Source organism: Pseudopipra pipra, chromosome 6 (genome assembly GCF_036250125.1).
Source record: "Pseudopipra pipra isolate bDixPip1 chromosome 6, bDixPip1.hap1, whole genome shotgun sequence".
Classification (NCBI taxonomy): domain Eukaryota; kingdom Metazoa; phylum Chordata; class Aves; order Passeriformes; family Pipridae; genus Pseudopipra; species Pseudopipra pipra.
In genome coordinates this window covers 56391132-56418276 of record NC_087554.1, presented here as the reverse complement: position 1 = coordinate 56418276, position 27145 = coordinate 56391132, and the positions used below count along the sequence as shown (strand labels likewise).

Genomic DNA, 27145 nt, shown 5'->3' with positions numbered 1-27145 from the left:
GGAAGCCCACATCTACCCACTGTCTGCTTCAAAAATTGCTGCAAGAGTCCTGTCCTGCATCACTTCCTCTTTCAGGCCTTTATATCTAAAACATGACCATTTCCAAACTGGATTAAATAACTGCTCAGAGGTGGTTAGCTGCAGGATTCTTGTCTTCTAAGGCAATTCACCAAGCTGGCACCAGCATGAATTCAGGTGAGCATCTCTACCACTTGCAATAAATTTTTTACTCCCTCTCCTTTTTATCTCTTTTGGGAAATTCTCAGGAGTTGTACTGAAGGGAAATATTACCCAGCATGGCCAGCAAGGGGGTTATTACCCAACATAGCTCATTTTTGTAAATTTAGGGCTCCAAACTTACAAAGGTATCACACAGAAAAACATTGAACACGAAGAAATCAGATCTAGCTCACGGCAGTAGGATAAAGCTGTGATGAATAAAGAACTGAATGAAGAGGCAGAGAGGGAAAAGGGTGTGGGTGTGTGGGTGTGTGTGTGGGGAGGTTTAAGCAGGATGGGTGAATGGGAAAAGAGCTTCCGTGTGAGAAGGAAATAAAACAGGTGTGTCCACAGTGAAGTTGTGCAGCAGTAAACAAATGCAGACCTGGGAGCTGGAATTTTTCCTCTTATTCCCAGACTTGTTATTGACCTACTTCATTCACTCCCACAGATGCATTGGCTTTCTTAGCTTCAGTTTCTTCACCTGTGAAATGCCATCACTCTCCTTGGAACGTAATTTAGCTTTTATTTATTTCAAATCTTCTGGCTTTGAGGCAAATTTAATTTGGCCTTTTGCAGCCTGCAACATATCTGACTGACCACAGTAAACAATCCTGACCTGGGAGACCTTGTAAAGCCATGGTGAGACCTCAACAGATAACTCAAGTGCTGCCTTTGCCCATGCCCAAAACCGTCCCAACCAGAGCCAACACAAAAGCCAAGAATAGCCATTCCTCTGCTTAATGTTCCTGACAGCCCAGATGTGATATCTATTCTCACTCACACTGATAAAATTGGGCCCCAGCAAGAGGAACATGGACATTTTCCATTTAAAGCAGATCCAGTAGAAAGGTGGTCCTATGTCCATCTCCTGGGGAGCTGTGCAGGAAGGTGGGCACAGATATGATCTTCACACCACCTCCACGTTTTTCCTCACAGCCCTAAGAGGAGTTCCTGTTTTACCTTAACCATCAGCTTTTTTAAAGTTACTGAAACCAGGTTGCTAACATACTGGAAGGGTTCACTCTACTGCTCTTGTTCTTGTCAGCTCAACCTTTGCATTTTTGCTGCAATGTGCCATGACTTGGAGTGAGGGAACTGTCCCTTCAAACAGGCTCCTGTTTGGAAGGGCCTAATTGCTACATGCTGGGAGGACATGTCAGTCCAGAGCCAAAAAGGAACACCACTGGCTTGCCAAAGAGTTTCAACATGACCATGAAAAAGATCATAAACATTAAAAGATGCAAACAGAAGTTGCAATGACCCCCTTGCCCTGTGCAGGCACCAATCTAAACCTTTTCATCAGACATTCACCAGCACACAAGTTTAAAACCTTTCTTTTTTATTACCTAAACAGCAGGGCTGAGACAGTGGAGAGGGGAGGGAAGCAGTGTGAAACTTACCCTCTGAGCTGGGGTACCTGAGTGGTTTGCATACAGAGCCCCTGAGCCAAATACTCCTCCTGCAGCAACCTCTGCTTCCCAGACCGGCACATGTCAAATGCAATGCCTGTGGCTTTGTCAGCTTAGGAAGAGCATGAGAACAGCCACTGAAGTCACTTCTTTCTATCCTGGGCAGCAATTTTTTTGACTTGTTCTCAATCAAGTTGCTGCCTACTCTCCTCTTGAGAGAAGGCTGCATATTGCATTTCTGTTTATCATCTCCTGGTTAAAGTCCTTGGGCTGCTTGGAAGAAGATTGCTGGGGCAGAGGTATGGCCCTCTTAAAAAATCCTATTAAAAATAAAGCACCATTTTTTTCTTTTTGGTGGTTGTCTTGGCAGGGGAATTCCAGCCAAGGTCTTGCAGGCATCACTTAATCTTCTCTGCAGTGTTTTCTTTCCCCCTTTTTTTCCTGCTTCCTTTTCTTCAGCTTTTACAGGTTCTGATGTCAATTTTATCATACCAAATAACTCCAAGCACATATCAGGTACTACTTGTGAAGAATCTAAGGCCTAAAAAGCTGTTTGTGCTGGTTCTTTGAAGCTTGCAAGCTTGTACTAATTTGCTCTCCTCTCAGATACCCAGAGCACCATTTTACATGATCTCCATTAATAGGATTCTCTTCAGAGACCCGCATAGTATGGGGGGCAGTGGAGGGGTAAAGGGACTTGGCCTCCCACTCCTTCATAACCAGTCCATATTGCTGTGATATAAGGCCCCAAATACTAGGGCATAAAAAGTATAACCTCTGGCTGAATACAAGCATTATCATAAATCTTTTAAGTCAGCTCGCAGAGTTTATGGACTGAATCAAACCCAGAGGATTAAACTACCGATCTGATGATTAGCCTGAGTTTCAATGCTGCTATTTTTTATGTTAGGCAAATAAACTATTTTCTGTTTAAATGAGTTTTCGTGTTGTTTTTCACTCCTGGGAGTTAAGTGAATCAGTAAGAAACAGCTTTTGCCCATGGAGTAAAAAAAAAATGCATGGAGGGAAACGAGAAAGCCATTTGCTGGGATTTTACTAATAAACATTTCAGGTGTATAAATACAGCAGTTTGTCAAACCTTTGGCCACCAGAGAAGTGTTGGTGCAATAGTTCTGCTTTATTTTAACTTTTGCAGAATAGCTCTTAGGAGACTTAAGGAGAAAGGTGATTTGATATCTAAAGCCTTGACCTGAGACTCAGGAGATTTTTCCTCAGAGCTTGCTGCTGCCTGCACAGATCAATCTGTTTCTCTCTCTACTTTTGCTCCTCATATCAGCAGTTCATAAACTATGGGGGACAAAACTGAGATACTTGTTTGCTGTTCAGGGTGATGGAGCATGAGTTTGGTGAGAACTCAAGGCACTGGTAATGACTGTTCATTGATGTGGAAAAACAAACAAAGAAGAAAAAAGAAGTGGCTGCTGGATGATGCACAACAGGGGTGATTTTCTTGCTCTTTGAGGTGGATGATCATGTGTTTCCTTGCATGTGGCTGGAGTAAACTGGGAGTTTTGCACTGGCTCATGCTGCTTAACAGTGTCAGGCTGAAGGACATTGCTACTGCTTCACAAACCAAGTCCAACATCTCTGAGCAACATGTCTTATATGAAGAAAGAAGATAACAAGTCGGGATTGAAATTCCTCCAGGACTTTGACATCTTGCTTCATGCTGGTGTAGTAGAGACTCACAGCAAGGATCAGCACTGCACAAAATGAGAGCCACAGGAGCACAGGCAATCCAGATGATGACCTGTCATCTACTGAATGGTGATGAGGAGAAAAAAAAGAAAGCAGCGTTATTTTAGTGTCATCTTAAACACTTCCCAAATTTGGTCCCCTGCTGATGCATTTGTACCAGTTTTCTGGGAACAGCAGGGTACACAGGGCTCTGGTTGTGAGTGCTTCCATACACATCAGTTAAGCAATAGTGAGTCACACCTGCTGATGGAGGGTGGTGAGTATAAAATATATCATCTAATGGAGCATTTAAAGGGTTTAATTACATACAATAGGAACAGGATTACCATAGTTAATGTGTGATCTCAAGTAGCCCTCCAGCAATTAGTTTTTATACTTTTACACTATATATTAAGTTGAATACTAGGAGAATATGAAGCTACTTCATCCAATATTTAATGATCACAAATGCTCCATAAAAGAGACAAGGTGTAGATTTCCATCCTTTTCCCTGGTAACTCAGCTTGTTTGGGACTCCTGCTAAATATGGTAAGAACTGAAACGTGGCTCCATTAACCAAGGGGTTAGAAAATGTTTAGAAAGCTCTGGCAGTTTTAACCACTCTCTAAGTGCTACATGTGCTAATTACACTGGAACATCCTCTGCACTTGCTCTAAGGCAGGAACAACCTGTAAACATTTTTCTTGTCTTCAAAATAGAGTTCAAGTTTGTTTAAAGCACCCTGGGTCAGGCACAGCACACATGTGGAAATCAGAGGGCTACATTTAGCTTGCTGACATCTGTGCCCCAATCCTTGCACGTGTTTATCCATCCGCATGCCTCGGGGATCCAGTTTGATTCAGATCTGGCTGCTCTGTTTGACTTCATGGCCATTCCACAGTCTGTACTATTTTATAAAGCACTTAGAGTATTAAACACGCAGTATAAAGCCAAATTCATGCCTGAATAAAACCCGTAGTCTACAGCTATTTTCCTGCCATATGCACATAATCAATAAGGAGATAAAAATGTGGAGCGTATTATTATGGGTAAAGGGCCAACATTAGCTGTAACATATTTAAATTAGCTTCTACTCCGAGCCCTGGAATACACACCAGTCAATTAAACTGTCATACAGATGTACAGAAAGGAAGGTAAAAGTCATAAAACCAAGCAGGAAACACATAATAATGTATCAAAAAGTGCATGGGGAAAAGGTAAAATGTTAATAGGCAGTCATTTTACAGCTAACCAGAAACCAAATCAATGTCCCATAATAGATCTGAGTGAATTATTTGGAGCAAATAATTTATTCATTTGAATTTAGCCCTTCTTTCTGTTTGCAAATTATCCACAAGCAGAATTCCGTTTTTATAAATTTGTTTATTTGGCATTATTCTATGAATGGTTGATATGAAGGTGTTTAGCCAGGGAATTGCTCACCACTTTCTGTATTTGCAGAGATTTGTGAGCTGGAAGTTCTTTTCCCTTGTGTGATTTCTCACACCATAGGCTACAGTTCTCCACTGGGTGCCCACCTGCCTTTCACAGTGAGGGACTTGGCTGATGAGCACACATGGGAGCAGTGAAACCTTTCTGTGAAAGCTGAACAGCTTTTCACATCAGCCCTTTTCTGTGAACTTCTTATAACCTTTTTCAACCTTGCAAAAGTTATTTCCAGGTGACCTCGAATGCAAACTTGAGTTTTCCAATCAGCAAAATTAGGACGTATATTCAGTCCATGAACAGAAAAAAAGGTAATGTGCAAAAATATTTCCATGCACAGAATAGACATAAGCTATGCTCACAACAGCTTCAGTACATCACTACAGTTATGGGCTGAAATTTAAATTTGTTTTTCTAGATTACAAGTAGAAATTTAATGCTTAAATTTGTTAGTTAAATTGCCTGTTGGAAGAGCACGCACAGCCACAGGCGTGTGCCCAGTCTCATGGCAACTCATCTGAGAAAAGCACTGGACCCAGACACAGGAAGTTTTGTTTCAGTTTCTGCCTTGGACACACAGTTCCACTGTCCCCTGAAGAATATTTGATCTTTGCTTTCCCACCTGTCTCTCTCCTGCCTATAGCACCTTCTTTCTAGCCCAATAGCTGCCTTAGCTGATGCTTCCATTGTCATGAGCACACTAACCCTTTTCCCGGACAACAGCAATAGCTAGGGGATATGGGGACATCTGTCTGGGAGGCTTTTTGGCCTCCCAACACTATGGATCTGTGTGCGTGTATATATATACATATATATATATGTATATATATGTACCCCTCTCCTCTCACTGCATTGCATATAGCAGGGGCTGGATTTTGGCCAGGGCCCCTAGAAATTATCACCCTCATAAGAAATCCAGATACACACATTTGCTTCAGGGTCTGTAAGGCTGCCTGGCCTTGAACAAAAAAAAAAAAAAAAAAAAAAACACATTATTTTTATTATTTCTACCCTGCTGCCAGCATATAAATGAATTGTCTCTTCCTCACACACAAAACTCAGCAGGGAGAACTATTGTTTCGCTTGGGGTGCTTTCCTTGCATATCTTAGTGAAAAACCTGTACCTATTCTATTGCCATAAAATATATTAATTATATTTAAATTAAAAATAGCTTCAGGGATTTCATTTTTGTTTCCACTATTTGTCTCACTAGACGTCTTGTTTAAAATTGTACCAGACCTCATCAGCACCTTGTGCTGCTTATGCTGAGAAGAAAAAGCAACAACCACTGACAGCACGAAATGCTGTGTACACGGAGGGTGTATTTGCACAGTGCATCCCAGCAGCCACAAAAGCAAACTCAGGTTAATGCTATGGATGGCTCACAGTTATAATGTGAAAATTCAACTTACCCACTACGTAGTCACAGCAGGAAATGGCTAGAAAACAGAATGAAAATGTTCTTACACGCCTGGAAAGGTCTCTTGGCAGCAGGTGAACATAAAAGCAAGCACCAAGTGGTGTCTCTGAAATTGCCTGTCACTTTATAGATGCTGAGCCTCCTCTTACAACACTTTTGGCTCTGGGTGAGGATCTATCCACTCCGTGCAAACATGCAGATGCAGGTGCACTTCAGGAAAGTGAGAAAAATTATTGTATGGAAGAGTTCAGAGGCAGAGTTTACTGCTGTTGCAGGGCAGTCAGTAATCAGCTCCTGCAAAGAAAACCTGCCTATTCCAAATAATTTTTAGAAAGGAAAGGAGATAGATCAGAAGTATGAAAGTTAAGTAGGCAAGGCCCACCCTCAGATTACTTTCATCCAACAATATCCTGGAAATCCCTCTGCTTGGCAGCCGGGGCCCAGACACAATCCAGGATGAAGAGTCCATAGAATGGAAAATTTTCACTGGTGCCAGAAATGTTCATCTTACCAGCCTTAATGTTAATAATGTGTGGACAAACAGTAAATAATTTAAATCACAGAATACTAATTATGGGTTGGAATGTTTCTCATGTCTTCATGGAAACGTCTTCTCCATCCTTGCAGCTCCCTGGAGTTCCAGCATGGCTGTGCTGAAATCAGAGCCAGTGGGAGACCAACCTGGTCCCTCTGGGCTGGACTGACTGCAGGATTACCAGCACTGCCGGCAGGGACCCTGGCAGAGAGCTGAGGGAGTTATTAACTCCCATCAAAATCCTCTTGAGCAGTCAAATGAGTTTGGGTAAATTTAGGACTGACTCACAGAGCGTTTCCAGGAGTTCAGTTTTGATGGGAAAGCCCAGGCCATGGCAACAACCTTATCAAGAAATAGCTTTCCCCTCCTGCGTCAGGAGGCATCCCAAACAATGTGTTGCCAAACAAATGAGAGTTCTGTTTACGGACACATCAGTAGATGCCGAGGCTTGTTTTCAGAAGCTGTAGCAGTCAAAACAGGTGGCTGGAATATAAATGTTACCATTCTGTCACCTGTGCTTTTACTGACTGACGTATCAAACCCATACAATTTTAGTTCTCTACCAATAAATACAATTTTCTTACTTGGGTCAAATTGGAGAGAGTCAGAATGTAACAAGAATAGCTCTTATTTAGTATTGCATATAGCACATGCAGAAGTGCAAATTGGATCATTGTGCCAGACCTCTGCTTATGGTCACTCCCAGCTGACCTATCTGTAAGCTGCTATTTTGGCTCATAACTGAAATGACCAGAGGTTTTGTTGGCTGTGTCATTCCTTGGGTGCCTTCATTGGCAGAAATTATTACATCCTGGCTGCTAGGCTTAGACCTCTGCTATTGTATTCTGTGGCATGCATGCTGCTCAAAAACATGACAGGGCTGGCTCCCGCCTTCCTGTTGCATCCTAGGTACCCAGAATGACATAAGCATGTTTAAAATCTGTCTGAGATCCTTTTTATGAGTGGATACATTGTTCTGGGGTAGCCCTGGGGCTCAGCCAAACCCATGGTCTACAATGATCCCTGTGGGGGTTGACTCAGGAGGCCACTGTGAGAACAGCTGAGGGTGCAGGAGCCTGTCTCCTCCCAGGGCAGGCAGGCAAATCAACCAGATACAATTCTGCAGAGCACGGAGCAAAAACTGTACATCCTCTGCTCCACGCAGAGCTGAAAATCACAAATAATATTCTCAGAGGAGGAAGCTGATGTGGACAGACAGGGTGGATGTTAAAAGCTAGAAAGGTCATGCCAAAAGGCTTAATAGCTTGAGCATACCATGTTCAATGACTTCTGGCTCACGAAATCGAACCCTTCTCTCTACTTTCCGCTTTTCCCCCACAGCTTGATCCACAGGTTGCCTTTTCCTCAGTATTGAAGGAGGATAGCTACTGTCATCTGCCTAAAGAGTTGATCAAAACACAAAACACACGGCCATTGAAACAGGGTTAATGTGTCTGGGTGAAGTTCTGAGCTTCTATGGCTATGTTGTGGCTATAGGTATGTAACACATCTGCTTGGATATTTATAGTCAGACCACTGTGTTATTTATGGCAAGACAATAGGGGTATTCCTTCATTGTCATAGACATTCAGTACTCTAAAACTGTATTCTCAGGGAAAAGGTTAGTTCAAGTAATGGGCAATAAAGTGTTAGGAAAGCATTTCTCTAAATTGCAGCGAACAGCGGCTGAAGGTGGCTGCTCAACAGCCTTGGGGTAGATGGACAAAACTGTGATATGAAATACATGAACCATATCATTTGGAGAACCTTTGAAATGTTCAGAGCTCAGCAGTTCCATCTGGAATGCAGTGCTGCCATTTCAACAACTGGGACTATGCAGCAGACTTGGGTTTGGACACAATCCTGATGGGTACAAAAAGGTAATTTATTGGCACTTCGATATTGCATTTATGTTGTTGCTCTGGTTTTTGCTTGGAAGCCACAGTTTTTAACAAGAGAATCATAATGCTGTGGATTCTTTGAAATTACAAGAAACAGAACTGCAATAACAGTAATAAGTCACTCTTCTGCATAGGAATGCTCCCACAGTCAACTCCCCAAAGTGAATCCAGAGTGAATCAACTCCCCAAAGCAAATCTAAAGTGAATCTTCACCATCCTCTGGAATTGGAGAGCAGACAGCAAATTTTCTATTTTTCAAAGACTCAAGTGTGTGATAGAGATTCTCTGCATTTTATTTTTAAGATTGAAGTCATCTTCTCTAGCCCTTTCTCCCTACTCCCTCTGTTCCTCTGCTAGGTAAAGGATATTATTTCTGAGATGATTTGTTTGTGCCTTCTGGTCACTGTCCCTGCTCCTTTTTTTCCTCTTGTGTGTTACTTCCCCACTCAAGGATTGCTTGCTCCTTACTCCATGTTTTTCTTCTTGCTTTAATCTTCCTATTCCTCAATTCTCTACTTGTGTACTTTTCTAGATTCAAATACCCTTGCCTTACCTTTTCTCTTTGGATGCTTTCCCCAAAGTCACCTTTTCACACATCCACTCCTTGGGCTGCAGGAGCAGGTGCCATTAACTACAGTCTGGGGGTGTCAGACCCCGGAGTAAAGAAGATGAGCACATTTTCTTATGCATCACTCTCTGAATAACCTCAGAAAGGCACATAGCATAGCCAGCTGGAACTGCCACGGAATGAGGAACATCTTCAGCTTGCTACCTCCTCCTGAGAGATGTATAAACCCACCCTTTTCACTGATAAGGATGCTTTCTCTGATCTTGGGGTCATAACACCTCTGTCTCATGACCATGGACAGTGTGTGTTGGAGCTCTGTATTTTTCATTCAGCAGCTCAGAAGCTGGAAGCCCCATTCAGGGTATGGAAAACCTGGATTCAACTTCTTTCCAAGTCCAAAGAAATACAAACCCACATCTCCTGTATACAAGCCCTCACCATCAGAGCTACGGTATGCATATGGGAGCAGGGAATCTCAGTCTCTGCCACTAAAGCCGTCTTGTTTGGCCTTGAATAATTAAATATTCATTGAGCTAAAGAAGGAAAGAGTGACTTTACAGCCTGGTGTTTGGGTGCTCCCTTGGGGGTGGCAGAAGTCTGCTCCTATCCTTGCTCCAATGAATACTTAATATGTAATACTTAAATATTCATTGGAGCGGTCACTGGGAACAGGGTCTCTCATCTACCAGGTGAGTACCCTAATCACTCTGCTGCAGCCACACACACACACACACACTTACTCACATAATGAATATTTGATTATTCTGTGTAAAATTAAACAGGTTTAGGGAGACACAGCCCAGCTCAGGTTAGAGGTGGTTATAGCTTTAGCTATGAGGGCTCTTCCTGTGGCACAACTGAGGAAACTGAACCTTAAATTTGAAAAGATTTATAACTCCAAGTGCAGCTTTTGTCCATTTGAGCTTTTCCAAATACTTAACAGTGATACTATGTCAGGAGAGAAAAATATTAAACAACTAGCTGGTTGGGTAGCACCTAGCAAAGGGAGACCTTGAAAAGGAAGTAGCTTTATGATATGTACTAGACTTTAATAACTTATGGAAATCAAAGCTACAGAGTGTCAGAAGAAATAATGCATTCTCCCCTCAGACAGAAACCTGGCATTAACATATCCTGACAAGAGCTGGAAACCTACCAAAGTGAGAGCTGGGAAATTATACGACCTTAAAAACAGCCCATTTGCAAAAAGCTTCAGGAGTTGGACACAAGGACTCTATCGCCCATCAAAGGGTTACTTACCGGCAGCTCCTCTGCACTAGGACCAGAAGGTGGAACTGGACATATCTGGGACATGTACTCTGGATGCCACCATGAAGTGTCCCACATGAAGCTTTGGAGGGAAACCCACTTGCTCGAGGAAATGAGAAGGAACAGGGAAAATCACCTGGAGATCCCTCCACAGTGAGGATGGAGCAGGCAGTGCCACTGAGCAGATGGGAGCAGCAACAAATGACAGAGGAGTGGAAAGAAGAGTTTCCGCCCTTCATACCAGTGTTGGTGTGGGAAGGATGACGCTACATGAAATGTACTCAGTAGCCAAAAATAGCACATAGTGATAGTACTGATTGTGCAGCTGGAAAACAGGGTTTTCCTGGCAACAGGGAAGGGCCTGAATGGAGCAAATCACAGATAAACACCTACGTTGTTTTTTTCTTTTTTTTCTTCTTTTTTTTTTTTTATAAATGTGAAATTTAGGCTGGTTTTTTATCATAATTTTTACATTTCTGTGATAATGTTGTTTTCCTTTTCAGAATCCAATCCCAATCTCAAAAACCTTGCAAGTAGAATTGCTTTTATTCCTTCTTCCATTCAAAATATGTGGGTAAAGACATCAGGAAATTATATAGATGTAGTGGCATCACATATATATATCCCTCCAGTACAGTTATGGCCTCACTTTATATGTTTTTCAAATTAAATCCATTATTATAGCAATAAAGTGGGATTTTAACATTTTACATTTCTACAAATATCATAATAAAATTATTGATGGGAAAAGAGGTGATTTACTGTTCAAGAGGCTTTAACAGCCCCTTGTCAAATGCTGAAGGTTGGTCATCATCAAACATACAATTTTTAGTCAGAAATACCTGCCATGACTGCTGAAATATGGTGGTTTACTGTCCCTGCAAGCACAAGCTTGTGCTTTTTTTGTTGTTTGTTTCCTGGAGCTATTTATTTGCTGTGGCATGTCTAAAATACTATGGTGTTTGGTTTTTTCCCAGGTGGTTGGATAGATTCTCCCAGGGCATGCTCAGACCGGCCCTCGTTCTGCACCTACCCAGTTTAGCAAGAGTTGCAAGATGCTCATGTTGACAGTAGGAATCAGAAGCTCTGTGGGCTTCACTGTTTTAACCTTCTCTCAGGAATCTGGGGAATGGGTTGGGATCCTCCCCCGGAGCAAACTGGGCCAGCAAAGTAGAGGAGGCATCTGTGGCTGATGTGGGGTCAGTAGACCCTTCCAGCCTCGCTGCCCTCCTGCAGCTCAGCCTCTGCATGGATCTGCTGTCCTCAAGCCGTGCCCTTCCCAGCAGTGGCATCAGTATCAACATGGAGAAGAACAGACTTGGCTGGTCTAGGACTCTTCACTGAATGTACCATATCTAAAAGCCACCTGGAGAAAGTTAACTTACCTTCTCTTTCCTGTGCATTGGGATGATGGAGAGCTTTTCCTCATGCTGAAACCGGCTCACAGCTGCAGGACTTGTGAAATGCTCTCAAAATCCCCTCTCTAGTGTGTCCTGCAAATGTTTCACAGAAGTTATTTTGGAATATCTAAGCTGGCTTTTAGCAGGGAAAAGACATTCTTCAAAATTTTGTTCATAGTAGATCCTAGACAGAAAAGTGACAAATCCTACCAAACCATGGTCCCTGGCCTCTTCTCTGGTTCCTCCTTCCTCTTATTGTGATAATCACTTGCTACTAATTAATGTAAGATGGAATTTACCTGCCTGCTTTGGCCAGCAAATCTGATGAAGGTGGGAAGAAGGAAGTAAAATTATATTCTTCATCTAGCTTTGACTTTCTCCATGGGAATTGTCTCACTTATTTTTACTAGTGTCACCCAGCAAGGCACATAAGAAGGTCTTGTGCAGCCTCTTATTCCTGCAGAGTGGCAGTAAACTTTTACACCTGAATGAAAAATCTTGTTCCTGTCTTTTTCACTGAATCTGGTTTTGTTAAAAGAAAAGTCTCACAGTTTTCTAAGCAATTGCTCAAGAACTTTTTGGTAATTTCTCAAAAAACCCCAGACAGAATAGTTGATGGGAGTAGTTGTTTTCAAGAAATGGACATATGGAGACAACATTTATAATTTTTGATGCCAGAAACCATTTCTTTTCAGTTCTAGATTTCCCTTAAATATAAACAAATTTTCTGTTCACTTGACTGAAAAATAATTGGGCAACTCATAAATGTTTTCATTAAAGATTGTTATCTAAATGCCAGGAATGATCATTTCATAGTCCCATTCTCATTTTTGTTCCACAATGTTATTTATATTGATAGTAATAGTTGTAAATGCTTGAATAATTAGTAGTTACCTGGGCACTCAAGTTCCAGTGGATAAAGATGCCAGGAGTTCAAATCTCATAACAGGGACAGCTCCATTCCTACCAACTGCTTTTGATTGCAGTCTAACAACCTGAAATTGGTTATTTATTAGGAATAAAACACAGCTTAATGCACAAAGTAAAAGACTCCAGGAAAATAACTTCACTAGCCTCTAAAATTACTAGTAATAAATAACAGTTATGATAGTAGGATGATTTCTGCATTGGAAGCTGGAAGAATTTCCTTTAACATTGCCCTTCTTTTAAAAATAATTTTTCATCTAAACTTTGATCTCATTTCATGCAACATATGCAAGAAGCAAAGCTGGACAAATAATTCATAAATGAATTATTTAGCTTGCGAGTGTCACCTCTATTTCTTTCAGCTAATTGTTCACAAATAGATAGTGACTTTTGTGAATGTATTCATTATTCAGATTTATTCAGTGGATAATTGCTGGGAGTAATTCTTTGTCTGTAGATTGCTTGGAAGCATTTTGCTGTGAACATTCCTAGTAAAAATCTATCCAGGCTTTCAATACAAGACAAACTAAAATTATCTATAACTACTGATGCAGTCCTTAAACATGAACAATATACTGCAGTCTTAAAGAGCAACAGGAACATTTTCAGAAAGAACTCCACTACTTCCCGTGGTACACAGGAGGGAAAGCAGAGACATTTCAATTCTCTGTGTAGCAGCAATGTTGAATGGTGCATATTGTATATGCAAATAAGTTTTCACAAGAAAGGGGTTGCTTATGTGTTTGCTCAGCAGAAAAACAAGACAAGCCTGAACAAAACATGATTGACTTCGCAGAGAATAAATATGAACAGACCACACAAAGGAATTAACTGCATAGCCAGTATTTTTTCTGCAATACCCCAGTGGAAGATATCTAGGAAATAAACATAACATGATAAAACATTTTACACTCACAGGATAGCTGTGTAACCATATGAACTCTTTTTCCATTTCCTTCTACGGGAATAAATATTTTAGACAAGCAAAGTACTTTGTAAATGATGCCTTTGTGAGGATTCGTCTGGCCTGGTTCAATTATTCTGAAACCCAGCAATTTTCTCATATCATTGAATCTGGTTTTATTGCAAATAGGGTCATAGAAATAGTCACTCATTGCAATAATGGACTTCGTTTATCTTGACTATTAACACTTCCAGTAGGTTTACACACACGTATATATTCAATATTTATGGATATGCACAGTGCATATATATTAATAATGAAGTAACTTTATCTCCAACAATCTGAAAACAAAATCACGTAATACCATACAGTGTGGGGTGCAGTGGTAACTGGAAGCAGCATATCAGGATAACAGAACAGAAAAGGAATAAATAAATTAGAGAGGAGTCTTCCGTATCTTCCTCAACTTCCAGAGTGTCAATTGAGCCTTTGTTCAATATTCCACCTTTCGCGGTCCTGTGTACTCTTGGTTAATAATTTAGAGATGCTCCTTTTGGAAGCAAGGTAAGTTTTGTATTTGCCAAGAGTGATTTTCCACTAGTCAGGAAGCACATCGGGAAATAAAAAGGCAAATTGCCCCACAGAGTATAATTAGCTGCTGTCTTCTTCCTTTTTCTCCCTCTGGAGAAACAGATTTACTGCTGAACATTGTGGGATACTCATGAGGTGTTGCATGGCACTATTTCTGCTCCTAATCCTTCCAGTAAAGAAAGCACTATGTAAATCCCAGCCTCAAGACAAAATTCAGCTCTGTGGACTGCATGCTTCTATTCCACACCTTGAAGGGTCATGATTAATCTGTTGTCTGGTGGTCACTCCAAAATGGGGAGTTTTGGTGTAGTTGGGCAAAAAAAGACTAACAACAAAGCATAATGGAGACAAAGCACTGATGGGAAGATGCTCTGAAAACACTTGGCTGAAAGCAATCAGTTTTCTTTTCTGTATATCCATTAATTCCTGTGATGCCCAGAGATCTGTGTATCCAGGTGCATTTTTCACCAAGGAAGGGCAGTTGTGGTCAGCACAAAGTGAAGCATCAGCAGTCTCTGTGGTGCTCTGTGGAGGACCCACAAGGTTATCCTCCCAGTGAGACCTTCTCTCTGCCCTTTAGATATTACTACCCTGCGCTGGAAGTTGTCATGATCACACAGATCTGTAAGTTCCCCTTTGATGCAAGTAGGCAGACCTGGGGCCATTCATCCAGGAACTGTGGGTCTGGATTGCTAATCTTTGCAAAAATTAGATTAGAGATGGTATTATCACATGCAGCCATCTGATCCATCACAACTGAACTAATTTCTGAAGGCAGAGCCATGGCTTTATATGCGGATGTAGAACCATATAATAGGTTGAAAAAAACCTTTAAGGTCCATGAGTCCAACTGTTAACCCAGCACTGTCAAGCCCACCACTAAACCATGTCCCCAGGTGCCACATCTACATGTCTTTTAAATACCTCCAGGGACGGCAACTCAACCACTTCCCTGAGCAGTCTGGTCCAATGCTTGATAACCCTTCTTGTGAAGAAATTTTTTCTAATATCCAGTCTAAACCTCCCCTGGTGCTACCTGAGGCCCTCTCCCTTAGTTGTATTGCTTGTTACTTGGGAGAATAGGCCAATCCCCACCTGACTACATCTTTTCAGGTAGTTGTAGAGAGTGAGCCTCATTTTCTATGGTCTAAACTGGAGCAGTTCCCTCAGCTGCTCCTCATAAGACTTGTGCGCCAGACCTTTCCCCAGCTCCACTCCCCTTCTCTGGACACACTGCAGCACCTCAATGTCTTTCTTGTAGTGAAGGGCCCAAAACTGAACACAGGATTCAAGGTGTGGCCTCACTGGTACTGAGTACAGAGGGACCACATAGCAGGGCCTTCAGAGTGATAATTGTCTTCCTGGAGCTGTGGCACCAGTTTCAAATCCACAGTGTGTGCAGGTTTGTACTGGTTTTGAACTGGGCTCTTTTCTGAGGCAAAGATACAAGCACTGAGCAGAAGAGTTGTAGGGTTTTCCAATATGGTGAGAACATCCCCACTGCAGGACACAGCAATCTCTGCTCTCTTTGGACTGACTGGAAATGATTTAACTCTGTTGAGGAACCTGGTCTCCATTCATCCCTGGCATGAATCCATTGACTTACAAAAGGCATAGATCTGTCTCCATTTCTTAAAATTGCCTCTCTTACTCACGTGTCTTTCCTGGTAGATGTTACAGATAACCACAGAGGACTTGTGATGATGTATAGTAAACACAGAGAGAATTTTTGGCTGCTGAAATGAACTTTCTAAATAATTACAGAATGATTCCACATCCATGTCATAATTAGACTCCTGAGACTGCAGCCAAGCTATTATTTGTGATTCAACATGCATTTTTATTTTAGAAATGTCCCATAGCCATTAGGTTTATTCCACTTGAGGTTTTCTAATTCATTCTGATCATCCTGTCACTGGGATCTTAAATGTAAAGCATGTATTGATCAAATAAGAGTTACCACGTAACCAAATGCTAATATCTGCTGTTGGTTCACTGAGTCCAAATCAGCCAGTCCTGTTGATGTGGAATGTGGGAGATGGACAGGGCTGCAGTGAGTGAGGTCATTCTGAGTTAGGTTTTGTCACATGCTTATTATATTTTAGGAACAAAAAGGAGTGGAACTGGAACCTCTGCCTAAAGCATTTGGGCTGCTACTGATGGCAGGGCTGCCATCAGCCATGAGATGAATGAGAAGGAGGAACCCACTGCCAGAAGGCAGACATCTGAGAGGGCATAGCAGAGAAAAGGCAAGTAAAGAAATCCCTTTAGAAACAGCAAAAGTGGAATTATTTTCAGGAGTTCCATTTTAGCAGTAATCACTTTGTGTTTACTGTTGTGTTGACTGGGGTTTTCTGCCCATTTTCCTGGGTGAACTTTGACCTGAGGAGAAATCCAGCTAGGATGACTGCAGGATATAGCCTCAAAAGGGGATTAGTGGTTTTGTCTAAATCCCAGATGTCAAAAGACTCCAATTGACTTCTGTGAGCCACTGTATGTCCTTAAAGGATTTTAGAAACCTGGCAGCCATTAATGCCAAACTGGCCCTGAGAAGGGCAGCAAGTGGGACTGACAGCAATGGGAAGAGAAGAAGCCAAGGGAATCGCAAAGCACCTAGACACAGGCACTGCTACATGAGATGATTTGAAGGCATTGATGTGAATGCACTTGAGCTCCATTTGCAGTGTCACCTTGGAAGGGGATTAGATTAGATTAATGACATGAAAGAAGAACAGAAAAATGGAGAAAATAGCAGATTGAAGTGTAAGAAAATCCCAAATGAGCAAAAAAATGCATGAATTGGAAAGAGTTTGCATGGTGATATTGGATGATAAAGATTCTGAAAAGCAAGTGGTAAATCCCTCTGTCATTGGCAGCCACTTTACATTAACATTAAGTCTTTTAATGATGATATTTGTTTTTGTAATTAGTATGTAAGTCTCTCTCCTCCACCTCTCCAAGCCCTGGAGACTGGTGAATTCAGAGTAAAACAAGTCAGTTTAACAAAGAGTAATTGGTACAATTTCCAAAACTGGCTGAGTGCTTCTAGAGCCTATATTCAATTCCATCTGAATTTAAACTGAGGCAAGGAAAATAAGCAAGGGTAAATTCAGACAGAACATCAAAGAACACTAGTCAACATCAGACTATACAGATAAGTCAGGCTAAAAGCCAGTTATGTTTTGCACAGGCAAGCTGAAAATTTAAGTTGAACTTTCATTCCAAAGCAGAGTATCCTTTGGCATTTCTGCAGCACAGTTGGAGGGTCCTGCTCACACCAAGACAATTTGTGTCTTACAATGGGGTATCCGAGAGCAGGATGTGCTTTTAGACTAGAGTGGGAAACCAGGGTCCAGCTCTGATCCCTGGCAGGTTTGAATCAGATCCTTCAAATGCGATGCCCCTAGGATACAGCTTGTTATTAGCTGCCTTGTAACAGCTCAGCTCTTTCTCTTTCTCCTCCATTCTCTCCTTCATTCTTATCAGAAATTTGGTCCGGGACCAGGAAACCTCTCAGCTTAAATTAATAAGTTGGTCAGAATCAACTCTACTTCAACAAATGCATTTCTTTCCAGTGTGAAGCATTTTCATCAGCATATTTTTCATCATCTCAAATGTATGAGCTTTTCAATCAGTTTCTTCAGTGAAACAATGGAAATTATATTGCTTTTTCTTTTAAAGCCAGACAAATGCAAAGGCAATGAATAAAGCTTCATGGGACAGCTGGGGAGATGCTGAATTAATAATGTAAGGAAGGAGCATCAAAGCTGAGCTCTTAGTCTATTTTGTGATTCTGACTACATGACTGTTCCCTGGCAGAAGCAAAACTTTTGGGTACAGAGAGCTAGTTTCATGTCTTACATTCTCTCTTTTGTGCATTATACCCATTCTAGCAAGCATTTCTTGGAGAAGTATTGAGATTGAAGTGTTCTTATACTTCCTACCTTGTGTTGGCATTTCTCCCTGTGTATTGGAAAGCTGAGAAAACATTAGAACTTTTTTGAAGCATACTGGGCCAAGAGGCTCTTTCCAGCTCTAAACTGAAGATGATGGAAAGGTGATGCCACCATTCCTCCTCCCCAGAAGTTCCCTCCTGCCTCTGTGACACCTCTGAGGCTGCTGAGTGTCACCTTTTACTGACACTCCTGCTTCTGGCAGCCTTTGTCGTTTGATGCACGGATATGCCAAAGCTGGGAAATAGTGTCAACTTCTTTGATGATATATTTGACAGTCCAAATCAAAAGGTTATTAGCAAGGGATGCTACAAGACTTCTTTACAGATAAGTTGCCTTCTGTTTGACTGTCATATTTTCTTTACAAATCTTTTTTTGTGCAGTATTTCTAAAAAAAGGTATTTCTAAAAAATAGGACACCTGGTTGTTTCCCACTCCACAGTCAGGGATGCCACTGACTCTAATGAAGAGCTTTAAATGTGGAACCCAGGCAGGATTTCACCTCTGCCACTTGCATCTATGGGACTGATGGATCTCCATCAAGCAAGCAAAACTTATCTCTGCACCTTGACTGAGCTGCCTTTCTCCTTATAGCCCTGACAGAATATTGCAGCAAATGGAAATTTGTTAGTCCAGGTGTAATGGCATTTTTCTTTTGTTAAGTAAAGCACTAGGAAGCACAAAGACCAGGACAAAGTATTGTTGATCCCAAAACACAGATATCAAGTTTCTTGTGACCAAAGCAATAATTTCTATTTTTCTCTCTTTAAAGTAACATGACCGTGAGGGGCAAAATCTGACTGCAAGGTTGGCACTCTGCTATCTTGAGCTATGGCTCTACTGGCTTCTGCCAAAAGGACAAGTAATTTCACTGTCACATTCTCACTGCCTGGACTGCTATCACTAGCTTATTAGAAGTGGTGAATTTCTAGCATTTCTGGCACTCCTAATGCACTGACACTTCTGAATAATATACTCGGAATAATCATTTACTGAGTAATATACTTTCTTCACTCATGTGCTTTAAGCAGAGTATCTGTCTACTTCACACTACCTTCCCTTTACACGAACTTTCCTCATATTCAGCCACCTCTGCACAACACCTGGTTCCCATTTCTAAGCCCAGTAGCGAGCCCTACTCCTCACCTGTTCCTCCAGCCTCAGGCTGTGCTGGGTGGCTTTGCCTGTCATTTGTCATGGTGGCAGCAAATGCTGAAGACCTGTCTGCAGCCTGCTACCAGACTGATGAGTGATCCAGGTGTTGGGTGCCCCTCCTGTTTCAGATAGGTGGGTATATCAAGAAAGATGCACTTTCTTGAAACCTGCAAATTTTCCTTGGATGCAGAACATGTCCCTTGGCTAAAGCATGTAGAAAAAGCACATCTGAGACTAGAAGGGGAGAGGAGTTCTTTAACCCAGAGGAAGCCACTCTGTCATGTCTTTCAGGAGGATCTTGTGTAATACTGATGGTGGCTCACACAAGGACACCAAGAAGTTCCCCACTAATCAAAGCTGGGGCTTTGCATGGCCACAATACACTCTCTGTTCTGTGCTTCCCATTGTTATTTCAGAAAGGACACCTTCAGCTCCTTTGTCTTTGCCAAATCCAAATCAAATAACTGCGAGGCAGAAAAATGGCACCACTTCCCTCTATTTTTTTTTCTTTTTTTTCCTTTTTTTTTTCCTCCGGGGATGTGAAACATAAATAAACAATGCAAAGGAGGAATTTGGAGAATTTGGAGCAGGTGGCACCAGTAGTTCTCACCTTTACTTCTCAGTTCAGTGTACCACTCCAGTGCACCAAAAACCTCTCAGACCTCCAAGCTACCTGCTTACCCATTTTACAAAACCAAGGCTGAAGATGTCTTGGGGATTAGTTCTCCCAAATCTTGACTCTGTCCAAGAGTACATGCAGTGGTAGTTCTGACTCTCCTATCTGAAATCTTTGCTTTATTTGCTCCCCAAAAAACAAAGTAGCTGCTCCAGGATGAATATAAAGAACTTTGTAAATTCAGATACTTGTCAAAACCCTTTATTGCAAAATATTCCTGTCTGAATGACCCATTCACTCTAGGTGCCTTATCTGAGCAAAATGGAGTTAATTCCCAGTTTAGGAATGTCATTAGGAAAGGAACATAGAGATTTCCTAATCCACACTGTGTTAAGCAAATCAGACCTGATTTCTGGAGGTAAAGAGGGTTGTTTGGGAACTGAAATGTCTATCTTGCTTTCAACATTCATGAAAAGCGGGCTCTAAGGAAGCAGGCTATCATATTGCTTTTATACTGATTCAATTCTAAAAAGTCTGCTAAGACATTTTATTGCAGCTCCTAATAAGTGTTACTATAGCTCATAAATAATGTGCTCATATTCATAAGTCTTGTTTAAGACCAGAGCTGTACAAGAACTATAGATACTGGTAAAGAGACTGTTCCTGACCTGAAGTCTGTATCAACTGAAGGATCAATGCCACTTTACACCAGAAAAAAGATTTGGCCCACAGTTTTCAGAGAGGCTGAATATACAACATACGGGAAAAGAAGCCAAGAAGCTGCCGCGTTTTGAGAGAAACAGGTTAGGCAGTTTAACGACAGAGGCTTTCTGCACACTGGCCTATGCAGGCAAGAACACACAACCTTTTTTAGACGTACCTGTTGGTCACAGTGAAAAATGTAGGCAGCATCTCACGCTGACATATCTAGCTTGGGAGGCCTGCTCAGAAAAATCCTTCATCAGAGCAGCAGCTGTCTCCTTCCCCAGAGCAAATTCCTTTAAAGCTGTCAAAGATGCTGTAATCAGACTAGGTCATCAAAACCAGTCCTCCTGAGGACTGGAAATAAGATCCAGAGATGAGCATTCAGCTACATGGGCAAGGTCTAAAACGCTAAAGTTTCCATTGAAATTAAATGAAGAGACTGTAATTACTGTGAAAGAAAAGTGAAACAATCATTGGGAGAGCCTGAAAGCTTTCAAACCACCTCCTGAAATGCTGCTGGCTGGATAGCAGAGATCCATGTACTGCATAACAGAATCTGATAACAGAGCACAGCTTTTACCGGGAAACCAACTCTGATAACTACTGGAGCATTTGCCTGTGTGGCTCCTGGAGCTAAGGCAAATTTTAATTGAGATTTTACCACACAGTTGAGTAGTTCTATTACCAGGTTAAATAAAAAAGGTTAATAAAGTAATAAAAATGGATTCTTTGCCTTTTTGATTTCAAAACACAGAGCTGTGGTCAATATGTTTAATAATTTGTAAATAGAGTGGAACAAAGCACAAATAGCCATGGTGACCATGGAGAGGGGATTGCTATGAAGTTGCATCCTTTCTTACACTTGTGCTTGCATTGGCAGTTTTGCAGTTTCCATAAACCATTTGTCAGTAAGGTAAGGCAAATGAACTGAGTTCCTCTCTGGTCCAATGTTTACTGCTGTTACTGGAATTACACCTGGGATAACTTTGGCCCAGACTTGACTAAACCCAGTCTTGGATAAAATGAAAGGGTATCAGTGTATTTGATTTTAGCTGTATTTACAGTATGTTGTTTACAGTGTCTCTGATTTTAGGTGATTGATCCTTGCCTCAGGAATAGTATCAAAGTAAACAGATCAAAACTTGTCCTTGTCGCTTCTCCATTGCTCTGGCATTACACCAGATACTGGTTCCCAGTCCTTTCCTACTGCTCAAATTAAAAAACAAATAAATAAATAAAATCATGACTGTGCATGGTGCAAATATTCTCACAACTAAGAAAAAAATTGGAAATAAGTAGCCTCTCTCCTAAGTGGAAAAAACTGGAAGAAATCACTGACCGAGCTGCCCATGGGGGAGCAGGTAGTGCCCTGTCTGCTGTGGTGGGCATGGGAGAGGGGACAGGGAGAGTGCCAGCCTGCCTAAACTGAAAAGAGCAGCCAGTATTTAAGGGGGGGGGGGGGGGAGGGGGGAATCTCTGGAGGAAAGGAAAAAGAAAATGGAGACAATATGCTCCACTGAGATTGTGAAAAGAGATAGTTGGAGGAGAGGTTGCTGAAGCACAGGAGGGGTGGAGGTGTGCCATGGAAGTATGAGGATCTCTGGAAGTGGGAGACCCTGGAAGAGCAAGGCATTGGGAAAGGTGGTGCAGACAAGAAGTGGGCAGCAGTCCCAGGAGGTGGATCATAAGTGATATTGAGGAATCTATTTCCCTTTTCTGATTTCTGTGTTTGTCCAAGTGACCAAGAATGTTTCACCCAGCTGGCTCTGTACTGCTTTTCCTGTCTGTCAGAATGGTAAACAGAGGCACCAGGTTGCAAAGTGACTCACCCAAGGCCAGTCAGAAAAGGAACAGCAGAGCTGAGTGCTGGAGTCAATTTAGTGCTCATCCCACCTCCTGAAATTTCCCTGCTACCGGGGACAGGTGACTGCTCTGAGATGCTTCAAGCAAAGGCTTCTGCAGGCTGTGCAGCTCACAACTATCCAGGGAGAGCACCCTAAAAATAACCAGAGCATAAAACTTATGCTGCTGTAAATCCTGTAACGCTGAAGAGCAACCCAGGGAAAGTTTTACAGTGAGGCAGAGCAGAGTATGGAGCAGGTAGCAGAGAGGAACAGCACAATATATAAAGCCATGTACTTGCCTGAACACCCACCAAAGGCATTGTGTGTGAGTGAGCTACAAGGCTTCCTCAGCTGTTTATCCTGGTGAAGGATATTTAACCGCCCAGTCAACTGGCTGAAGCTCAGCTGCAAACACACAGTGCCAAAAGTGCAGGAGATGGAGCCAGTGCAATAAACACAAGGCTGCCTTGATTTTTCTTCTGTGTCTAATTATATGTATACGTTCAGAATTCCTGGGACCGAATTATAACCTTAAAGTTGCTTTTCTTTCCTCAAAGGCTTTTTCCCCGAGTTAAGAAATGAGGATCAAAACAACAAGTGTCTTTACTTTGCAACTCTTGTGTCACATTATTCCCATATCAAATCTAGCAGCTTCCAGCCTTCCCAACACTATAATTAGAGCATCTCCAGATATCAAAATAGCACTGACCCTCGCCACAGTGCTGACGTGCCTGCTTTGCAGCTCTTATCTGTCACGCAAAACAGCTCCTTGCCCGTGCAAAGTGGGTGCATGGAGAGGATGGAGGGTTTTTCATTTTGGCTGCACTCAGCTTGCAGCCTGGGTCCACACATCACCACCAGTTTCTGCACGCTCTGCCTTGTGTTATGGGAGGCTGACTGTGCACCGGTTTGCCACTGGAATGGGGGAGCTGGGTGAAGTCTGGAGCTGGAGGAAAGGAGAAACTTTAATTTGACATCTCTTCACCCAGGCTGCTTCTTGAATTAGTGAATGAAATTCAGCTCTTTTGTCAACATTTTGTTCAGGTTTGATATATAGGAACATTCAGGCAGGCTGTGGCTGGCTGTACAGACTGCTGATTTAGGGAGAGCTGAGACCCCAGGATGAATTAATATAGCCTTGTTTCCTTCACTGAGAGCTGGGAAGTCCCTATCACATCCTCTCATCCCTGCAAGGTCTGGGATGAGAGGAAGGAACAGAAGGTTTCCCCTCAAGCAAGGATTGCCATCTTGTGGGTGGATGGGCTAAATTTGCCCTCAATCTGTTTTGTATAGTTAGGTGTATTCAAAGTGCTCTCAGTATTTTGCTGAGTTTCATTTCGAGGAATTTATCCTCCTTAGTAAACAGAATAAGCAGCCAGGAGAGGTGTAGGCAGTCACAGAGAGCCCCATCCTCAGCCCATTCTAAGAGCTCTAAACCAGATGAGATAATAGCTCCCTCCGGGGATGGGATGGAGCTAATTGCTTTCTCCAGGGAGCCACGATGGCTACTTTAGATCAGATACCTGAGTTTTATGTAGCTGAGAAGACTGGGTGGGGGGGAACGGGTTAGTGCAGGAGCCAGTGTCTGTGGTTTCATTGCTGGGTGCACATCGTATTCAGCTGCTTTGGGAACTGCTGGCTCTGGAGTTCAAGTGCTCTGAAAACTAGGCACAGGCCAGAACTTCTGCTTATTTCCCACCATGCTTATCACACATGACATACCATGATCCCTTTCCTTTCACTCCTGATCCTTCCCGCGCTCACCAGCCTAAACTGGAAAAGCTGCAAGAAGAAAATTTACCAGAAGTTACATCAGAATGTTCAGCTCCTTTTTGTGTCAGCAACTGGCAAATCCATGCTCATCTGGATGGAGTAAAAGCATGAGCACTTTCACTCGATTTAGGATTTCCCCCACTCCAGGAAATACTTTCACTAACTGCAAAGTCAGGATTCAGCTGCTCTTGTATCTGAGCACAGCTGAGAACATCACCCCAGGCTCCCACAACTGTCAAGGGAGATAAACAAGTGCTTTTAGGAGCAATTCATCCACCCTAATTTAAATGTCTACATAAGTTGCAGGTGAGTCCTATCCTGTAGGCACCTGTTCCTCTCTCCATAGCCGAGAGGACCGGATCTGATGTACATGTCTTCACCCAGACAGCAGGATCACACCTACCCTATGCTAAGGCAGAGAAATGACATTTTTGTACCTATTGCTGGGAGGCAGAGGAGAGGGAGATCTCTTTGGGATGACCTTGAACTGAATGTCAGTTCTCTATGGTGAGTTTGTTGGGCTGCAAGGGGAAAGGCAAGGAGGGGTTGCCAAAGGGAAAACTGACCCTCATGTTGAAGCCTCAGTGCAGAAATATGCAGGTGAGCTGTACATGCCCTGCACCAGCACCTATTTACACTTCTCTCTGTTACTGTGTTTCAGAGTGTTAATTTTAAACATAAACCAGGCTCTTTCTCCCATTCTGAAGCCCCTCTTTGTTTATCAGAATGTAACTTACATTTTCTTTTACTTTTATGGGAGGTTTGCATTTCCATGTATGTCAGCAGTGCACAGAACCAACATCTGAGTGGGTGAAGTGGAATTTTGATTTATTGGAGGAGAGTGCATTATCAGTACATTCAAGAGACTAAATCTGCCATGGAGGGGACTTCTTTTGTTTCCATCATCAAGTCAGACATTATATCCTGTCAAACATCCCAAGGGGCACTTTTGCTCCAGGCACCAGAGGTAATAACTCAGCTCAGAAATTCACTGTATGTTCAAGTCTACATCTTACAAAGCATTCAACTCTTGTTCAACTGCAGGATGGAAGCAAAAGAGAGTAAATATAGGAATTAATCCTTAGTCTTACCAGCCCTGTGATAGCTCTTGTTTTTTTCAGTGCAGGCTGTGAGGTTTTTCATCTGAACTTTTTCTCCTGGTGTGATCCCGTGGCTGAGGGTGTCAGTGTGGGTTACTTGCTCATTATGTTCAATATGATTAATATTAAATATGCTCAGCTCTGGTGGTGTCTGTGGAGAGCCACCAAGTCACCTCTGCAACACATCTGTTCCTTCACCAGGGGTGTTCATTTGCTGTAAGCCTCCTTTTTTTTTTTTCCTTATGCAGTCAATGAGACCTGTAGTGCAGGAAATTATCTCGATAACAGCATTTTACAGCCTGCAGTAAACACACAGGAGTGTTATCCCTTCTGCTTTTTCTAATGCCCCTGTGTATTCCTTCTGCTCTTGACAGAGGTCTGGTGACCAACAGCATCATTTAGTGACTGATTATTGACCCTATTTGAGGCTTCACAGGTCACTGAATCACAGAAAGGCTTAGACTGTAAGGGACTTGAAGACCATCTAGTTCCAACCTCAATGCCATGGGCAGTGACACTTTCCACCAACCTTCAAGGTTGCTCCAAGCCCCATCCAACTTGGCCTTGAACACTTCCAGGCTCTGGGCATCCACAGCTTCTCTGGGAAACCTGTTCCATTGCCTCACCACCCTCTGAGTAAAGAACTTCTTCCTGAAATCTCATCTAAATAGTGACCCACTGTTGGTACATCTGAATGGTCACAGCAGTTCATACAGAGCAGGTTTGGTGAGAGTTGTCTAAAGAAATATACTGTTTAGTGAGTTCCACAAAGCAGACAGAGACTCACTGAACAGCCAGCTATTTATGAATAAATATATCTATTCAGAGGGGGAATCACATAAAACAACGGGCTGGGACTGGCTGGTAATTTAAAATGCAGCAGGCAGACTGTTGCTCGCATTAGTAACCTATGAGAAACATCACTTAAATAGCACAATCAGCCCCAACCAGCTCCTTGGGAATTACTGAACCATTTGTGGTTCTGTGGCTCTACTTTATTCTTAGAGAAACTTGCTCTTATTGCATCTGTTTTCTTTATTTACATAAACTTGATAGCTTTAAGTGACTGTGGTTTCCTTCAAACCATAGGCTATTCTTTTACAGAAAGTCACATATAGTCAACTCTTAATATTACTTACTTCGGGCTCCTGGTAGGATAATAATATTTCACAGTTCAGTACTATGCAATTTGTTTATCTTTGTTGCTTCTTTTCATCTCTGATGTGCAACATATTCTTCTCACTCCTAAATCTGGACCTAAACTGCATGCATTTTCCATGCATTGATTGTACCTTTTCCTAATAATTTGGTGCTTGTATCATTCCCTTAATTTTGCAAATACCATGTTCTGTACCAGAAACACTGCAATGATGGGCTGTGTTTATGTGGGGGCCTTTTTTCTGACAAAGAGCTATATGAGAAATGGAGGTTAGATTGTACATTTGACACAAGAGGTGTATTTTTGAGAAGCAGATTAGTAGATCCTCATCTGGCCTCAGTTCCAAATGGAAGTAGCTCTGTTAAATACAAGGAAAGGTGCTGATTTAGCCCAACTTGGCCAAGCATGTATTTGAGTACTTACTTGAGTACAATCATAAAGGAGAATAATCACACTTGGGATCACCATCAGTGATGTTGGTCCTGCTCCGTCTTTCTTTCCTTTAACCCTTCACTCACCCTATTTCCATCAACTATACCAGGCTGAGCT

The 27145-nt window shown here is 42.1% G+C and overlaps 1 protein-coding gene across 2 annotated transcripts; it reads right to left on the bottom strand.

Moving 5' to 3' along the window:
* Positions 1 to 1544: 1544 nt before the first annotated feature.
* Positions 1545 to 22993, bottom strand: C6H14orf180 (chromosome 6 C14orf180 homolog). 2 transcript variants are annotated; one of them, XR_010431527.1, is made up of 8 exons: positions 22864 to 22993; positions 22550 to 22716; positions 20896 to 21021; positions 12764 to 12864; positions 11855 to 11962; positions 8007 to 8130; positions 6189 to 6215; positions 3313 to 3409 (listed from the first exon to the last, which is right to left on the bottom strand). XR_010431527.1 is itself a non-coding variant. In XM_064659322.1 (4 exons), exons 1-4 carry the CDS (start codon positions 10545 to 10547, stop codon positions 3210 to 3212), a joined length of 441 nt encoding a protein of 146 aa, XP_064515392.1. In that variant the 5' UTR covers positions 10548 to 10837; the 3' UTR covers positions 1545 to 3209. The 2 variants fall into 2 exon arrangements, 1 of the variants encoding a protein (XP_064515392.1); XM_064659322.1 differs by lacking the exons at positions 11855 to 11962; positions 12764 to 12864; positions 20896 to 21021; positions 22550 to 22716; positions 22864 to 22993 and adding an exon at positions 10461 to 10837 and having other exon boundaries at positions 1545 to 3412.
* Between the last annotated feature and the right edge of the window lie 4152 nt (positions 22994 to 27145).

Coding starts and splice junctions, on each gene's coding strand:
- C6H14orf180 (XM_064659322.1), bottom strand. CDS start 10,547: ATGTGGGACACTTCATGGTGGCATCCAGAGTACATGTCCCAGATATGT. Junction 8,131..10,460: donor CTAGTGCAGAGGAGCTGCCG/GTAAGTAACCCT, acceptor TCAACTCTTTAG/GCAGATGACAGTAGCTATCC. Junction 6,216..8,006: donor GCCAGAAGTCATTGAACATG/GTATGCTCAAGC, acceptor TCTGTTTTCTAG/CCATTTCCTGCTGTGACTAC.